The 19,541-nt window shown below is 41.0% G+C and overlaps 1 protein-coding gene across 8 annotated transcripts in view; it reads left to right on the top strand.

The window, feature by feature from the left end:
• RASGRP3 (RAS guanyl releasing protein 3) overlaps positions 1-19,541 on the top strand; it is a 106,710-nt gene that overhangs the window by 78,645 nt on the left and 8,524 nt on the right. For 7 of the 8 annotated variants that reach the window (XM_007082431.3, XM_007082428.3, XM_007082432.3 and 4 more), the window contains 5 exons: positions 2,357-2,434; positions 6,235-6,351; positions 10,629-10,744; positions 13,824-13,971; positions 16,912-16,948. In XM_007082431.3, coding sequence (XP_007082493.1) covers positions 2,357-2,434; positions 6,235-6,351; positions 10,629-10,744; positions 13,824-13,971; positions 16,912-16,948 — 496 coding nt within the window. The remainder of the gene's footprint in view (positions 1-2,356; positions 2,435-6,234; positions 6,352-10,628; positions 10,745-13,823; positions 13,972-16,911; positions 16,949-19,541) is intronic. The other variant, XM_042982184.1, reaches the window with a different exon arrangement.

Here is a 19,541-nt window from a genome sequence, read left to right as displayed (position 1 = left end):
TCTGTCCATCTGATATATGAAAATACCACAGATGTTCTGTGTCTTTCGAGAGAGCATCTCCCCTACTCAGTGTGTGGTTTATTTGGATTTCTGGTCAGATGTTCTGGCACTGTTGTCATCCCTTTCCCAGCAGGTGCCACTGCCATTCATTATTAAAGGCCGAATCAGTTGGACAGGGTCATGCTCATCGAAGTCCAGATCAACTCCTGATAACAAGGAATCCAGAAGGAAACAGTGACTTGATTTTCTCCCTATGGAACATTCACAATGCAAGGCAGCAAACTGTGGCTGGGATTATAGAGGCAGAAAAGATGGCAATGGATGCACTGCCTGCTTCTGTGAGGCTTAGAAGCCGGTAGAGTTTTCCATCGTGGAATTTATAAAATAGCAGGCAACTGCCATTGGCAAGATGTGTTTTATTTGGCCTACACAGAATCATAAAAATTTTATGTTGGTTGCCAGGATTTAAAAATTGAGATATTTCATGTAAAACTCCAGATTTCTGGCTTCACTTGACAAATGAGAAGATATGTCAATTGTCAAGCTGACAAAAATTGGCTGTACCTGAGCAGTGGCTGTCTCCCATTCATCAGGGACCCCACCTCTCCCTGTCACCTCCCTAACCCAGAGATCCAGTGTCACATTCTACTTATCACACATTTTTATTATTGTTGAGCTCAGAGGAAAGGTCCCAAGGTAATTACATCTGCGAAGACGGTTTTGGCAAATAAGACATTATTATACCAGTGTTTCTACCAAAAGATCTTTTTCATGCATTTCACTTCATTCTTTTATATAATGAGCTGCCTTGTAAAGGCATTTGTTTGTAAAGGCACTAGGGGATGGTTCCTCTCCTCCCTGGAGGTAGGAATGACTGTTTAATGGAAGATGGATATAGTGTCTGTTCTTTGTGGGTAGGATTTTCAAGATCTGAAATGATGATGGGGCAGTTTTATAGTCAAGTCAATTTCATTATGTTTAGAAAAAATCTTTAGGTGACAAAGTCTAGATAAAGCAGTATATGACCTGATGTGTGCAATCCTTAATTTAAATGTTGTAGGGGCGTCTGGGTAGCTCAGTTGGTGAAGTGTCCAACTCGAGTTCAGCTCAGGTCATGATCTCATGGTTATGAAATGGAGCTCCACGTCAGGCTTGGTGCTGGGCTTGGAGTCTGCTTAAGATCCTTTCTCTCCCTCACCTGCCTCTCTCTCTCTCTCTCTCTCTCTCTCTCTCTCTCTCTCTCTCTCAAAAAAAATAATGAAAGCAAGATAAATCCTTGAAAGACATCTTTTGCCTCTGAGTTTTCTCCCACTTCATCCTTCTTGTGCTTCTCCCTCACTCTACACCCATACACATTAAGTTTTTATTTTTAGGCCAAATATGTTAAATAGAATTTTTCATCCCCAATGGTCGAAGAAAGGACAGGGCACCTGGTTATGTTCACTGCTGATGAAATGGCATGATTCATCTGGCATCTTAACATTAAAGGGTGTGGGTGAGACTCATCCAGGCTGATTTTAAGTCTCATGCCTTCTATTTTAGATGAATGGGACCATGCATTTTAGTTTTTACTGATTTCATTCATGCACTCCAATCTTGGTCTAAGTTGTTGTCCCTGCCTGTCCTGATCTTTCTCTCCTTCTTTCTCTGTCCGAATAGTCCCAGTTAGGTCCTAGTTCACAAGGTCCTCTGTGACTCTGTCCTGATCATTTCTGTTTTCAGTGATCTCCCTTCGCCCCCCCCCCCCACATGATAATAATATTAGTAGTAACAGCTGTCATAATAATAGTAACATCAACAACACCAAATAACATTTCTTGGCATTTTACTGTCTACCAGGTTGTGTGTGTGGTACTTCACATGAAGTATTCCATTTTATCTTGATCAAAATTCAATTCAGTAGGGATTTTTGTGATAATTTCCATTTTACAGTTGTGGCAAATGAGTGTCAGAGAAGATATAACTGGCTCAAGGTGCCAGGCTAACCAGTGGCAGGCTTAGGACTTGAACTCAGGCCCAACTGACTCCAGAACCTTCCTTCATGCTTTATATGCTGCCTCTCTGAGCAATTCCTGTAGCATTGAGAGTGGGGGCATCTTACTTCATAGCTCAACTATGTTGCCTTTTGTTGATATAAACACATCTGATATAGCACATAGGATGCTGATGACCATGCTAAAGTGTTTGGTTTTAAAATTTCATGTTCTGCCTCTGCATGCTATCTTTTTAATGTTCTGCATTCTCTCAAATTATTAGACACTGAGCTTCAACATTTGGTTTGAAAATATTTCAGCAATGTAAATAAATAAGTAAATGTGATCCAACATCATCATTTATCCTTTCTAATTTGTTGTAGCTCTCTCTGGACCTCTATCACACAGAAGATGATATTTACAAATTGTCACTGGTGCTGGAGCCTAGAAATTCTAAATCGGTAGGTGGATTTTTTCTAAGGATCAGTGCCAAACACCATTGATTGTCATTTACAGTAATTGGCTATGACAGTGATGCTTTGTGATCTGAAGACTGAAGAATTTAAAAAACCTGTATTCCATTTTGCCAGTGGAACAGCTTAGCTCTGACAGTTTGAGTATGATTTCTTCATCAGAGGCTAACAAAGAAGACCATTATTTCCAATCACTCTGTTTTCTTGTTATCATCTATGTGTTGTGTCTCCTCTGAGAGACTGCCTACCTATAGGTCCTCCCCCTCAACAAAAGAGAATGCATCTTAATGTGAAACAGTGTTTTAGATTCTTCAACATAAAATCCCATTCAGCATAAAATGAAGTTTAATCAATTTTAAATACCCTGATCATAATTCACAAATTTCTCTGCTAATGATCGACTCAACTCATAATTTCAGTATCACATTGGATAGTGTCTCAATTAATGGCTGACTCTTAGCAAAGAAACATTATATGATAAGATTGAGGAAATTGCATTACTGAATGTACACTGATTATTAGTTTTAGTGAGCGGACTGTATCTTAGATCTGTTTTGCACTCATAAAAGAATACCTGGGTAAATTTGAAATTTGCGGCGAGAATGAGGTTTGCATGTTCAAGGAAAACATGTCTGTACTTGCCTCTTGGACTCGTATCCTCAGATCAGGTTTCTGATAAAGATCTCATGACTTACCTCCTTACCAGTTGAACTCTGTGGGATGTTGCCAGTGACTTGGACCTTCAATCTGTCCCTGTATTCTGACTCTGCAGCATCAGCCCCAAAGAGGCAGGGCTGTTCTCTGGTACAGGGAGGGTGTGCACTTGAGTCTGAGTTAGTTGACCTGGTAACGTCTGTTCTTAAAATTGTGAGTGTGGTGGCTCCATCAGCATTTTCAGCTCCCCTACTAGAGGCCCATCTCCTGGGGACACTGAAGAACAGACCCATGTGGGAAAATACAGCAGAGGTAAATGGAGGCATGAAGGCTAGCCTCTGAAAAGTTAGCATGAGTAAGAGCTAGAGAGAAAGGTAAAGTTACTGGAAAAAAGCAACTTCTGAGCTCCTCATTCCTTTGCTTTGTTGTGAAGAGGCTGAGCATGGTGTGGCAAGCTATGTGTGTGCCCATGGCATTTCCACCTGCCCACACCTTCCTTTACCTGGAGCAGGGCACTTTAATTGCTACCAGTTGGTTGTTGGGCACCTGGTGGGGCATCATATCCATGTTATCTCATTAACTCTGTTAAGGAAACTGAGTCTGGTGAGCATAGGTGTCTCACACGGAGCACTAATAGCCAGTAGGTGGGAGAACTGGGATGTGGCTTCAGGCCTGTCTGTCTTCAACACCTGTGCTTTTTTCTTTTAAATGTGTATCTATTTATTTTGAAAGAGAGAAAGAGAGAGAGAGAGTGTGTGCGCGTGTGCACAAGTGGGGGAGGGGCAGAGAGAGAGAGTGAGACAGAGAATCCCAAGCAGGGTCCACACTGTCAGTGCAGAGCCCAACGTGGAGTTCAATCTCATGAACCGTAAGATCATGACCTGAGCCAAAATCAAGAGTTGGACGCCTAACTGACTGAGACACCCAAGTGCCCCAATGCCTAGGCTTTTCTACTGCGTGAGGTTGCCTGTCCTTTTCCTGCCACATCTTATATGGGAACATGGTAAGAACAAGGCACACTTGCCTGAGTTGTGCCTTTTACATTTGTTTTCAGGATAGATTTTGGCCAATTTCAGAAGATGTTTCCATCAAATACAGAAAAATCTTTTTATCTTTTGTAAAGCAAAATCTTTGAAAGTCCCTTCCAAGTGCTAAAATCCTATGAATCTATGAAAACACATTTCCCAATCCCTTACTGTCTCTTATCTTAAGTGGCTTGTTACCCTGTTTTGCGCTTAGGTTTGACACATGCTGCCACTGGAGAACAAGCTCCTGTCAGGATGATGGTACCAAGAGCCTGTAACTTCAGTGTGCTTACCATTGGTGCTGGTGGACCTCACCAAAGTCCCACCATGAACCTTTTTCTCTTCACAGGGCACGCTCGTGTCTCACTGGTTCTTTGTGTTTTATTTGGTGTCTCAGTTTTTTCACTCTACCTCTAGGTCAAAAGAAATACCTCACAATTCCACGTATAGAATAGTTAGGTCCAAACAGCTTAATATATATTAATGTTCTAATGACTTAGAACCCACTTTAAAAAACAATACATATATGTTGAAATCAAAATAATATTTTAGGGGCACCTGGGTGGCTCAGTCAGTTAAGTGGCTGACTTTGGCTCAGGTCATAATCTCATAGTTTGTGAGTTGGAGCCCCGCATTGGGCTCTGTGCTGACAGCTCAGAGCCTGGTGCCCGCTTCAGATTCTGTGTGTATGTGTCTCTCTCTGCCCCTCCCCTTCTTGCACTCTGTCTCTTCCTCACTGTCTCAAGAATAAATAAACATTAAAAAAAATTAAAAAATATTTTAATTCTTTAAAAACCACAATTACTTACTAATGGATGTGTGTGCCTGTTGGGCATGAAACAATATCTTAAATTTTGTCATCAGATTGAATATGGCTACCTTTTTTCTTGTTCCACATTGATTTTTTTTGCTTTGGAAATATTTGATACCATTGAAAGAAATACAGCATGATCTAATGGGTGAACTGTAAACCATTTCAAGCTGGTAGTTTACATGGTGTCTAACAAATACTGAGTACTGCTGTATTTCCCTTGGGAGTTTGAAATATCTTTTGGTATCCCTGAGAGTCCACTGCAGTGTTCTGGATGGACACCTCGTTATACAGTTTGGGAACCGTGGCTTTATCCTTCATCAGATGAACAAAATGAAAAGCTTGATAGAAAGAGTCATGATGTGTGAGTGAGCCTATGTGTTGGTGATCATATCCAGATGGCAAGTACTTTCTGGTCCTGTTGGTAGCCCAAAGGATACCAGCAACACCCACCTCAAAACATTGCAAAGGGTTTAAATCTAGTACAGTCACTCTTGCAAACATGTTTGTCCCCAATTTAGTATCAAATAAACACCTGTTAAAACAGATTTGCATGTATGCACCAGCAAAAATATTTACATTTAATGAAGGTCCTGGGGAGAGGAATAAAGTACATTGCACTCTTGGCTTGTCTCCCGATAGGATTGTGTTTTGCCTCTGTGTTGTGTAAACACGTTATGCATTATTGCTACCATCTTGGCCACATTATTTAGTGAAAATGTCTTGCAGGAAAGTGGGAAAACATATGGAGGAAGCAAGTTCACAAAAGAGGCTAGAAAGATCTAATTAGCCAAATAGTGAGAAGCGATTAAGCATATTGAAAGAGATGCCAGCATGAGAACATAAACTTGGCCATTCACATGGGCCCATTTACTGCAAACATCTACTAGTTTATTATCAACACCAGGTATTAAGGAACTAGATAACAGGTGTTTTATATATTTTGCATTATACAAAAAGCTGTATGGATTATTATATAGGTTTTAAGGATGTTTTAGTAATATTTGGGGAACTTGGATAGAATTTTGGAGTGGGATGAGAGAACAGTGTCTTTTTCCCACTTAAAAAAATGGAATCTAGACTACTGCTAAACAAAATACACTCTCCAAATATGTATTTAGTTATAGATTAGATTCTATTGACAAAACATGTTTGTTTTCAGAACATTTAAGTGATACATATGTAAGTTTTTACTGTATTATTAACATAAAAATGTGTATGTGTATGTCTTTCTCAGTGTTCCCTAATTACTTAAGGTCTAAGATAAAGTTGAAAAGTGTGTTTTTCCCCCCTGTCAGCAGCCTACCTCCCCGACAACACCCACCAAGCCTGTGGTGCCCCTGGAGTGGGCATCAGGAGTGATGCCAAAGCCAGACCCCACAGTCATCAACAAGCACATAAGGAAATTAGTTGAGGTAAGTGATTGAGAGAGAGTAGAGAGCACTGGAAGGCCCTTTTCTCTTCCCAGAATATTCTACAGTTGCCCAAGAATCAAGTGAAGTCAATGAAAACAGCCCTCTTGCAGGTAGGATCAATTTAGCAGACACTGAGCTCTACGTGGCATTGGCTTATGGGGGAGATTCCCCCAGAATGGCCTTTTTCCCCTTCCTGTCATTCTGTTCTCATTTACCCAAATACCCTCAGCTACTCCCAACTTTCTTTCACCAGCATTTGATGCCTCCATCATTGCCCCTGCAATTTGAGGGACTGTTTGGGGATTAGAATCTACTCATTAAAAACCTATATGGGTCCCAATAAAATGCCCAATAAATTGATTACCTGAAGGTAAGAAAAGATCCTGTAGGATGCATAGTTTCTCTTGCTGTTTATATTGAGGTCTGTGACACACCTGCACAGAGCCATTTACGTCAGAAACATTACTTAATTATGGGAAAGTGTCTATCAGAGTTTTCATGTAGAAAGAAGAGTAGAAGCACCATTGTGGGGAAAATGGAAACAGATTTGGCAATAAAAACTATGACATCTGATTAAACACTCTGCTTTAATGGATTGGTATGATACAATAGAATCATATCTTTGGGATAAAATAAACTTTTTTTCTGGGGGGTGGATGTTTAAAGAAAAAGAGGGGGTGCTTGGGTGGCTTAGTCGATTAAACATCCAACTCTTGATCTCAGCTTGGATCTTGATCTCAGGGTCATGAGATTAGGGCCTGCATTGAGCTTCATGCTGGGTGTGAAGCCTACTTTAAACACACACACACACACACACACACACACACACACACACACACACACACAAACCTAAAGAAAAAGAAAGAATTTTCTACATCTTGGATCATCAAGGAAACCATGATGCATTGGAAGAAAACTACTACGCAGCATGTGAGGCAGCAAGGAAAGTTCAGAAAGGGTGAGGAAAAGGTCTGAGAAGGCCATAAGATTCAGTGGAGGCCTTGTGTTGATGTTGTGTAACAGACCCAGCTTGGAGCCAGGGAAGGTGGGGAAGGAATCCAGCTCCAAGGGTTGCAGCTCAGGAAGGTCTAGAACCGGGAAATGAAAAGACACAACTGTTTTCTTTTCCACTCTCTTCTCTGCTTTTCTCTGAATGCTCATTCCATTATCTGCAGACAGACTTTCTTTGCTACACAAGGGGAGTCTGTATCTCCCTCTCCCCCTTCCTCTCTCTCTCTCTCTCTCTCTTCCCTTTTACCTTCTCCCTTATTTTCTCTCCAGTTCCAATTTTATGGTGGAAGATTGGTCCAATTTGGATAAATTGCCTACTGTTGGTTCAATCAAATGAAAGATTGGATTTTATTATGCATTTCCACATTAAATTTTATTCTACAAAAAGAATTGCATCCTTAATATGGATATAAATATGGATATTAGATTATAAAAGTAGGTACAAGTAGTTAATTTTAAGCAACTTTGATTGTAGGTAAGTATTGGTATTGGGACTTGCAAAAAGACTGTATATTTTGTGATTTTGCACAATTCAGTTTTCTATAAATAAACTTACAATGGGTTCTAAGCAGTCATGTTTTTAAGTAATCTGTTCATTTATACCTTGTTCATCTCCCAAAGTACCCCTGAAGCAGCTTGCAACATAGGGCAATATGGATCAAATAGAATAGAGAGAAAGCATTGGGAAAAGGGAGAAAGATTCATTATAATCTGTTTGCATACATCTGCTTCTAGGGAGAACTTAACAAACCTTTTGGAAAACCCAATTTAGCAGAGGGCAATGGAAAAATCCTTTTATTTTTCAATTATAAAGAAAGTCAGAATCATTGTAAATATGCAAGCTTTTCATAAAATACGGAGAATACAAGTTTTACTTTTAGGCCTTGGGAATTCTGCTCTCGAAGGGGAACCACTGATAATTTGTAAACTATCTTGTATGACTTTATTCCCCCATAAACACATACACCCACGTATGTCTTTGAGCAGCATTGTTCAATTATTTTCCTAGAACAGATTCCCATCAGTGGAATTGCTGGGTCAGAGAGTAAGCACTGACTATCTTCCAGAAAGATTGTGGCTATTTACTTCATCAACTAATATGAGAGTGCCTATTTTCTCATTCCCTAGGAAATTGCCCATTATTTTAATGTTTTCCAATCTGAGAGGTTTAAAAACGTTTTGTTTGTGTTTCTGTAATTACTAGCAGAATCGAGCATTTCCCATGAATGTATTGGCCACGTGTAATTTTACTTTGGTGGTCTCCTTTTCTCCTGAGCTCTCCTGAGCTGCAACAGGTCTCCTCCTGTTTTCCTTTTCTGTCTTTGCTCTCAGGTATATTGCAAATAATCTTCTCTGACATTTATCTTTACATTTGTCAGCTGAGTTTTTTGATTCAATTATTTTGCGTTTTACGTAATAAAATATTTTTGTAGGGGCTCCTGTGTGACTCAGTTAGTTAAGCATCTGACTCAGTTTTGGCTCAGGTCATGATCCCAGGATTATTTGATCAAGTCTGCATTGGGCTCTGTGCTGAGTATGGAGCTTGCTTGAGATTCTCTCTCTCTCTCTCTCTCTCTCTCTCTCTCTCTCATTCTCTCTCTCTCCCTTTGCCCCTCTCCCCTGCTCAGGCTCTCTCTCTCTCTCTCTCTCTCTCCTTTTGCCCCTCTCCCATGCTCAGACTCGCTCTCTCTCTCTCTCTCTCTCTCTGTAAAATAAAAATTTTTTAAATTGCTTACAGCTTCTGACTTTGATGTAATGTTAAGGAAGGCCTTTCCCACTCAGAGATTACAAAACATAAAAATTATTTTTATCTATTTATCTTTCATACTTTTACAGCTTTCTTATTATTAAAATTGTTTTAATGTTTATTTTTGAGAGGGAGACAGAGCACGAGTGGGGGAGGGGCAGAGAGAGAGGGAGACACAGAATCAGAAGCAGGCTCCAGGCTCTGAGCTGTCAGCACAGAGCCCAAAGCAGGGCTCAAACTCATGAACTATGAGACCATGACCTGGGTTGAAGTCGGATGCTTAACCACCCACGCATCCCTATAGCTTTATTTTTGACATTAAAATATTTAATGCATCTAGAATTTAGTTTTGGGCAATTGATTTTGTAAGATTATTAGCCACTTAACTCAACAGCACTTATTGGATAATCTTTAGTTTCTCTGTGGATTTGAGAAGGTACTTTTTGATACTCTAAATGCCTATATATACATAGATCTATTTCTGGACTCTGCTCTCTATAGTAAGTTGTAGTACCATGTTGTTTTGATTCATGTAGCTTTGTGGAATATTTGATTTCTGATGGGGCACGTTCTCTCTCATTTCTTCTTATCTTAAACAATATTAGGCTATTCTCAACATGTTTACTTTAATTTGAACTTTAGAATCAATTTGTTCACTTAAAACAAATTGCCACTGGAATTCTGATTGTAATTGTGTTAAAAGTATATTTGAATTTTTTAGGAGCACCTGGGTGGCTCAGTCAGTTAAGTGTCTGGCTCTTGATTTTGGCTCAAGTCATGATCTCATGATGGTGAGATAGAACCCCTCTTCCTGGAGCCTGCTTAATGTTCTCTCCATCTCCCTCTCCCCCTCCCCTGCTCATTCTCTCTCTGTCTCTCTCTCTCTCTCTCTCTCTCTCTTTCTCTCTCTCCCTCCCTCCCTCCCTTTCTCTCTCTCAAAAAAAAAGTATACTTGAATTTTTTTTAGATAATTTAACATTTTAAAGCTTCATTGTCTATTGTTATGGTTTTGGCATTTGTGAGTTCACCAAACTTAACTTTTACCGAAACTGAGGTCTCAGTTTAGACCTCACTTTCTCCAGGAAATGTTTTTTTTTTAATATTTATTTATTTTGGGGAGAGTGCAGCTAGGGGAGGGGCAGAGAGAGGGGGACAGAGGATCCAAAGTGGACTCTTCACTGAAAGGCTGACAGCAGTGAACCCAATGTGGGGCTCAAACTCAGGAACCGTGAGATTTTGACCCAAGCCAAAGTTGGACGCTTAAGCGACTGAGCCACCCAGGTGCCCCTCCAGGAAACCTTTTAAAATCTCCCTTAAAATTCTCCCACAGCAGCCTATTTTTATCCTCAGCATTGCACTTATCTTGTTATACCATAAAGGCTTCTTGATTTCATTATTTCCCACTGGATTCCAAGCTCCTTGATAGAACAATATACTAGTTATCACTGCTTTCCCAATAACAAGTTCAGAGCCTGACTCATACCCAGTTATTCAGTAAATATTTGTATTTCCTTTGCAGTCTGTGTTTAGAAACTATGACCATGACCATGATGGGTACATCTCCCAAGAGGACTTTGAAAGTATAGCTGCCAATTTTCCCTTTTTGGATTCCTTCTGTGTCCTGGACAAAGATCAGTAAGTTTTAATTTTGTTATGTTTTAATGCAGCTATCCTGAAACAGAAAATTAGTGTCAGAGGAGAACAGGGATACCTTTATTTTTATTTTTATTTTTAAGTTTATTTATTTATTTTGAAAGAGAGAGAGAGAGAGAGCATGAGCAGGGGAAGGGGAGAGAGAGAGAGAATCCCAAGCAAGCTCTGCACTGTCAGCACAGAGCCTGATGTGGGGCTTGAACTCACAAACCATGAGATCATGACCTGAACTGACATGAACAGCCAGAAGCTAACTGATTGAGCCACACAGGTACCCCAGAGATACCTTTAATTTGCATCTTGACAGCTTCAATCCTAGTGTGTTGATGAGACAAGTGTAATGTTTCACTGATTTTTTTCTTGGTGTTCACAAACCTGACTGGCTGGATGAGATTATAGGGCAGGCTACATCATCAGTACTGAGTGTAAGTGCCCATTTGCAAATGAGCCCAACTCTCCATATTACTTCTACTTAGCTCTATTTCATCAACCCCAAAACCTCCATGAAGAAAAAATGGAGGAGAAATATAGTTACATCTAGGCTGGTAGAGTCCTCAGCATCAGTGGACCTGAGGGCAATATTAAAACTAAGGAAGGAAAATTATTTTAAATTACTTACAGCTTTCAGAAGAGCAGGTGATGTCTGCAGATAGCCAAGAAGGGTCCTTGCTTTGTTTTTCTCTCCACTAGCTCAAAAGTTATTTTGGTTAATGAAGTAAAAATATATTTCTATTGAGCTTCAAATGATTCCTGGAAAAGTAGATGACTTTGGAAGCTAATATCCAGCTCACTGGAAAATAATGATATGAAATATATATTGCAGAGAAACACTGACATTAGTAATTTGATTGCTTCATTTAAAAAAAAAATTTTAATGTTTATTTATTTTTGACAGAGAGAGAGAGAGCAAGCAGGGGAGGAGCAGAGAGAAAGGGAGACAGAATCTGAAGCAGGCACCAGGTTCTGAGTTGTCAGCACAGAGCCAGATGCGGGGCTCGAACTCATGAGCTGTGAGATCATGACCTGAGCCGAAGTCAGCTGCCCAACTGACTGAGCCACCCAGGCTCCCCAATTGCTTCATTTTTAATTATGTGAGATTAGTTCTTAGTTTAAAAATCATCTATAATGAGATGCTAGATTTTATACTGGTGGAATGTCCAAATTATATCACTTTAAAATTCTATAATAATTTTGTTGGTGTGTGAAGTTTGTTTTTTTTTTTTTTAATTAAATCTGTAGGTAATTCAGTACACTAAGGCTTTCCTTGGTACTGTATCATAAACATCTTAAAACTTTAATTCATCTTCATTGTATTTCTGGAAAAAGGAATCCTTTAAAATAAGTTAAATTATTAGAAATAAACTTCTTTTACAAAATGAAATTTAAGTTACCTGCTAACTGCCCACCTCCCTTAGTATGTTTCTGTCAGTGATGTGTAACCTAAATTCAGTAGGGCATGAATTTAAAATCACTTCCTACTCTTCATTTCTTTTTGTTTTTTCAGCTGATTCTTTAGATGGACCTTACACTGTGCCAGCAAAGATATAAATACAATACAAAGATATAATATATCTTTGTATATAAATACAAAGATATAAAAAAATTTTTTCCCTAAAAATGCAGGTTTGAAATATTCATACTGTATATGATTTCTTCTTTAGATATGTTGATTTTGCAAGGCCAGTAGACCATCCAGGAAGAGATTCTAGCAAGCTCTAGATGTGGTACCAAGATTCAGGAGAACAGTTTTGGAGACATAGATTGCTAGGTCTTCAGCCCAGCCTCGTGGGCTGGAGTCCTGGGTGTGGGAGCAAATTCAAAGTTTAAAGGAAGATGAGCTTGGGCCCTGAGGAATGTAGCTTCAGGGGCTCTTCTCCCTACATGCAGCTGAAAGAAAGAAGTAGATCCCGCAGGAGAAGCATGGGAGGAAGGAGAGAAACTGGCTACTTAGAATCACAGGGTCACATGGAAGAGAGAGTGTCAAAAAAGGAAAAACCCTGTCCCCAAGTCATGTGCAGCCAGGAGGTCAGCAACATCAAGGAGTGAGAAAAGGCCACTGAGGATGTCCTTGTGACAGTTTCAGCAGAGAGGTAGGGTCAGAAGCCTGGTTATATGGAGTGAGGAGTAATCAAAGGAAATGAGAAAAAAAAAAGAAAAACCTCTAATGAACATTCTTTTTGAAAAGCTTGGGAGGAAGAAAGGGAAAGGGAAAGGGAAAGATAGGTGCTGGAGTTGGAAGCGAGGTTGAGGAAAGTCGTTTTCCAAGAGAGGAAGTCACGAGTGTGTTTGTACATAGAGGAAGGAGTGGGTGAAGAGACTGAGCAGAACCCAGAAGGAGCTGTGTCTTGGGAGGCTGGAGAGTGGGGGATGGGAGCATGACTTCCTCAGACCAGGAGGACCCAAGAGAGGACAGATGAGATACAAAGGAATTCTGAATTGGCACAGAAGGGTGTGGTCTCCAGCGTGTGCTGGTGTGGTGAGAAGGCAGCATGAAGATCACCTCTTATCAGGTGGATTTGATCTTGGTAAACAAGAAGTCTGATTATGTGTGGGTGGGTGCCACTGGCTGTGAAGATCTGGAAGAATCCCTCTGGTAAATGGTCTGTAAGCCAATAAGACCTGAATGAAAGATTACCACCACTGGCAGTGGCCTGGATGACAGCAGGCTGAATGAATTTGAGACTGGTGGGCCCAGTCATTACAGTTTTCTGCCTTTCTCCAGCAGCCTGATTCTTGTACACCCTATTGTTAGGTTAGGGCTAGAAAAGAGATGTCCTTCTGAAGCTACTATTTGGTAATGAAGGAGACTTTCTGTGCTACGACACACAGGACACACACACACACACACACACACACACACACACACACATCTTCTTACTCTGAAAGCCTCTGGCACTGAATGCTGTCTTTCGAGGTCCCCTCCTTTCAAATAGAACAGAAAAGTAAACACTGCCCACCTGCTTTTGGCCACAAAGGTTTGGGAGGTTGGGTGATTAAAGTGTGTCAGCCACTTAGCAACGTGGTCTTCAAAGATCGTTCCCTTTTTTGATTCTCTTTACAGGGATGGCCTAATTAGTAAAGATGAAATGATGGCTTACTTCCTGCGAGCTAAGTCCCAATTACACTGTAAAATGGGACCAGGATTTGTCCATAATTTTCAGGAGATGACCTATCTCAAGCCAACCTTCTGTGAACACTGTGCAGGATTTGTAAGTCTGTTTTCCATTATTTCTCTTGTGTGTAGTTATTTGTACAGCATCCTGAGAGTGTCGGAAAATAATACACCAACAGAATCCATTGTGTGCTTTAGATCAGAAGTAAAGTATGATGGCTCCCTGAAATTAAAAAATTAAGTTTAAAACAAAAGCAATATCTGCAGGTTTCACTATGTTCTTTCTAGGATTGTAGGGCTGGCAACAGGGGAGGATGGAGAGGCTTGTTAACTCAAGAGAGCAGTTTGTCTGTTAATCCCTGCCAGGGAAAGGTTCTGCCCAATGAGCCTTGGCATTCGTCACTAATACTCGTAGCAGGTGCAATTAAGGGGAGTATTTATCTTCACCAGTTCCTCCCAGTTCTTGTTTCATGTGGTAGCAGTCACCAGACATCCATCATGGCATGGCTCAATAATTCATAACTCAAAAAGTAAAAAAAAAAATCTTTTTGGAAGGAAGATGGTTGTAATAATAAGTAACGTCTATTTGGCACTTGACAGTAATGAAGTACTTCCATAGACGTTAGTATAATTGATCCTCGTAACTAGTTCATGACAAGGACATTTTATTCTCCCCATTTGCCTATCAAGACAGAGAGGTCCAGAGAGGATAAGTCCACTTTCCCAGGATCACACAGCCAGTAGTTACCAGAGCCAGGATTCAAACACGGGTGTTTTGACTCTGAATCTGGAACCAGGAAGCTGGTTCACTTCTTTTCCCCACATTTGATAATTCTTTGTCATCTAAAGGCAGCTTTGGCCTTGGTATTGAACAAAGACTCATGGGCTCTGAAAGTCTAGTTGATACCCAAGTTGTAGAAGATGAAAATGTGATCCTCTAGGACAAGATGGCCCTGCAGCCAGCATGCCTATTACTCTTTGGTCCAGATGCCAGAGCTCAGTTTTGTTAGCTTCATTCAGCCATCATGTTCCACTGGTTCCATAGTCTCTCCAAATCTTACGGCAACCTAAGGTCCGAAATCAAAGGACTGTGGGAAATATTGCTCTATGCCCATCTACATGAGGTCACTGTCTCCTGTCCTTGTCTGGCACCTGACCCAGAGCCTCTTCCTGCCTTGTGCTGTCTGCTAGTTATTAAAGAAGCATTAGCAAGTGATGCCCTGATTTGCCCTCCTGATAGGACTCATGCTTCACTTTATTTTTTCCAGCAGTTCCTGCAGCTATGCTAATAATGTGCCATATCTGGATATTAGAATGCTTCTTCTTAAATCTTATCCTTTCTTGTCCTAGATCAGTGGCTTTTGCTCACACACAAAACTCCCAGGAGCAGTGGCTTCCTGTCTTTCCCTCATGTGACACAGTCTTCTTTCTCTACTTATTAGTGACAAGACCTTGCCAAGTGACTTCCCCTCTCGCTAGCCCAGTCTATATATGTATAATGTTAATACATATAAAAAGCTTAAAACTGTGTCTTTTGCACAGCAAAAGTTCCATAAATGGTAGCTGTTAGGGTTATTATTATTAACATCACCAAGGTCTTGGGGAGGAAAAATTTCTTATCACTGCAAAGTCTCCATGTCTGGGACCTTGCAAATTATTTAAATTTTCTGGATCATCCCAGTCACCTTTTATAGAAGAGCCGCAAACTAGATTATCTTTAAGATCCCTGTAGCTCTGACATGATGTCATAGTCCTGACACCACTTCTGTTTTCTGGTTTTCTGTATGGACTGCTCTGTAGGGATTCCTCTTCCAATCATCCCAGGCACCTGAGGCCTTGCTTCCAGTTAGTTGTCTTAATAATCCTTCCTATCCCAGGGCACATTTGAATCTTAATAATATATTCTGAAGGACCCAATAACTTTTAAGACTCAAAGGAATCGCTCTCCACTGGTGGAATTTCCTTCTCAGAAAGGGGGTGAGAATCAGTCTTCCTGATGCCCTGAGTCACTGCACATTGGCAGCTATCTATTCTTCTCATAGGTGAACACTCAGGGCATTGTTCCCCTATAATACCTGTAAGTGATGCCCTCATCAGCCCCAGTAAGCCACTGGCCCTGTTTCTTTCAAAATCATTTTATTAAATAGGTATCAGTCACCTAACCTAACCACTACAAGGTTAAAAGTGGAGATTTTCCAGCTTGAGCGAAACCTGCTGAATTGAGCAAAACAATACCGATGCTCCTGTGTCCCTCGGCCGCACGTCTGATGCCGTGGGAGGCACGGGAAAGTATGTGGTGTATCAGGAGGGTGGACACACCACCACCAGAATGATCCCCTGAACGACCTGGGTGACCACCCCCTCCTTACACTGGAGGCCCTCACATCTCTCCTCAGACACTTGTCACTTCCTACATCCTCCTTCCTACTTGATTGGCAGAATCTGAACATTATTCTGCATCTCCCACAGCCTTGGCACAGACCAAACACTGAGCAGGCCGAGAATGAATACACGAACAAATAGATCTTTTCCTTTTCTGTATTCTTTTAAGTTACCAATGCTACTTGGAAAAGAACCTTGCACAGTGCAAATGCTTTAGTGGGATACGCACTGTGTAGGTTGCTTATTTCCCAGGGGGCGTGCCAAGAGGAGCTACTGCGATGAAAAAGAAGGCAGGGGGAGCTGGGGGCTTCCAGACACAGTGACAGCCTCCCCGTGGAATTTTGCTGAGAGCGCATTATACCAAAGTCCAGTAATTGTACCAACATCAGTTTCCCATCCCAGCTCCCATTTGGCTTTCAGAAAGAAAAGGGAAGCAAAACTGTTATCGCCCCAGCCCCCAGCTGGAGTGAGCTAGGAGCTGGTTCTTCTATCTGACAGGAAGGGTGTCAGGATCTGCTACATCCTGTTTGTGCGCCACCGAACATCATGCCTCCCAGGACTTCCTTCTTCTGGTCTTCTTTCCCACCCCCCCCCACCCCCCCACCCCGCCGATTTTAATTCAGATTCTCTGACATTCTTTTGTCTTTTGTTACAGCTCTGGGGCATAATCAAGCAAGGATACAAATGCAAAGGTAAATAAATGTAATGTTCCTAACATTTTTTAATGTGATATTTGGGGCAGGAATCAAATTTGACTGATGAAACCACAGAAACTCTTGGTGTCATGGAGAACTTGGGTCTTTGGCCACTGGCAGTTGAAGAGTTAATGTTTTTGGTGGGGCGGTGGGGGGGGGGGGGATCCATGGAGTTTTGGAGATCCCAGACTGGAATTTTATGGTTTGTTGCAAGAGCCAGCAAACCACCCCTATCAACCCACACACCTCTCGCCCCATCTCCAAGATGTCTTGTGAATCACACAGTCTTGTGAAGCACACAGTTAAGGTGGGACTTCTGAAGTGTGCTGAGTGTAACTAAAATACCGTATAAAGGAACTGCGTCCTTCATGGGAATAGAGCCCACACTCATTCCCGTAATACAGATGCCTTTCTTTCTACTCTCACATCTAAGCTGTTCCTTTCTCACTAAATCACAGATGCTGATGAGAAAAGAGAAGCCTTAAACAAATTATTTTTGTCCCTTTTCAATGAATTTGTTCATAAAGTGCCCCATTCAATAGGAATTTATAAACAAATAAATATATACTTGATGAATGCAATACACATGCATATTAATAGGCACTTAGGAATATGTTGCTCTTTGTACATATGATCATTACACATTCTTGGTGTTTAATTTCAGAAATTGCTGGATAATTTATGCAGACTATTTGTACTGATGGTTTTAAGAATCTGATAATGCTCTTGAAAGATATAACTACAAAAGGAAACATCTTAGTCACAGAATGGCTTTAGATTAACACTATTCCCTTAGAATGCCTTTTTTCCCCTGTAGCTATCTTTCAGGATTTGGCCCTTACTTTGCGTGAACAGAGAACTTCCCTGAACCTCAATGGGAGCCAGTCTCAAAAACCTTCCCTTTAGTTCTTGGTATCAGTTGTCTTAGTGTAACTTGGATTTCTACTTACAAGCAGTAAGCAACTGCAATATCTTACTGCCCAGCCATAGTTTTATTCTGGTTTCTGACCCTATCCCCTAAAGACACCCCCCCCCCACACACACACACATATACACACAATTTTATGAAGATTAAAATCAATTAAACCCTTGGATCATTTTTGTGCACATGGTATTTTCTCTTCTTTTTTTAAAAAAATTTTCTTATGTTTTTATTTTACTTTTGAGAGAGAGAAACACACAGAGTGCCAGCGGGGAAGGGGCAGAGAGGGAGGGAGACACAGAATCCAAAGCAGCCTCCAGGCTCTGAGCTGTCGGCACAGAGCCTGATGCGGTGCTCCAACTCCCAGAGTGAGATCATGACCTGAGCCGAAGTTGGACGCTTACCCAACTGAGCCACCCAGGCACCCCTGGTATTGTCTCTTAAAGGCACATAGAGTGAAAAGATTAATTGAAATAGACTGAACCTGTCATTATAATTTGGTCTTTCCATGATGTCATTAAAGGATCATTTGAAATAAGACCATTTGGGGGAGAAGTGAGTATTGGAAAGAATTAGAAAGTTCCTCTTTGATAGTGAGAGAGAAATATACTCTTTATTTATTAAAAAAATTTTTAATGTTTATTTATTTTTGAGACAGAGACAGAGTATGAACGGGGGAGGGGCAGAGAGAGAGGGAGACACAGCATCTGAAATAGGCTCCAGGCTCTGAGCTGTCAGCACAGAGCCCAATTCGGGACTGGAACCCATGAACTGTGAGATCATGACCTGAGCTGAAGTCGCTTACCCGGCTAAGCCACCCAGGTTCCCCAAGAGAACTATACTCTTTAAAATAATCATATTTGTTCAGTGATTCTAAGGGAAATGTAGGACCCTCTATAGGAAATAATTATGTTGGTCTCTTCCAAAGCAGCCCAAATTTTCTGCCCCAAGTAGCAATTAATATTCTACTCTTTTAAAAAATATTTTTAAAATGTTTATTTGTTTAGTTTTGAGAGAGACAGAGAGAGAAGAATCCCAAGCAGGCTCCACGCTGTCAGCACAGGGCCTGATGTGGGGCTTGATCTTAGGTAACATGAGATCATGACCTGAGCTGAAATCAAGAGTCAGGCGCTTAACTGACTGAGCCATCCAGGTGCCCTAATTCTACCTTCTTAATTAAAACATTCTAATGGGAGATTTCACAGAGTCTGCTGCCATTTCAAAGCCACAGTCAAGTCTGGAAAATGTTATTAGGCATAAGCCCACCTTGTTTTCTGTTTCTATGCAAAGAAAAGAAGGAGGAGATAAGATCATTTGTTCTCAAGAGGCACCTGGGTGACTCAGTCAAGTGTCTGACTCTTGATTTTGGCTCAGGTCATGATCTCACTGTGATGGTTGAGCCCAACATTTGGCTCTGTGCTGACAGTGTATGGTCTGCTTGGGGTTCTCTCTCTCTGTCTCTCTCTGTCTCTCTCTCTCTCTCTCAAAATAAATAAGTAGACTTAAGAAACTCAGTTGTTCTGGAAAAGATCTGGAGGAATGAAGAAGAATAAAAAGGTGTAGGCTAATACTGAATGAAGGGCCATCTCGCTGTAAATGATCAGAGGCAGCTGTTGGTCCTGGGAGACACTAGACGCTGGGGTTTCTTTCCCTCATTCTGGCTCAGGG

Source organism: Panthera tigris, chromosome A3 (genome assembly GCF_018350195.1).
Source record: "Panthera tigris isolate Pti1 chromosome A3, P.tigris_Pti1_mat1.1, whole genome shotgun sequence".
Classification (NCBI taxonomy): domain Eukaryota; kingdom Metazoa; phylum Chordata; class Mammalia; order Carnivora; family Felidae; genus Panthera; species Panthera tigris.
This window is presented reverse-complemented; position numbering and strand designations above follow the sequence as displayed.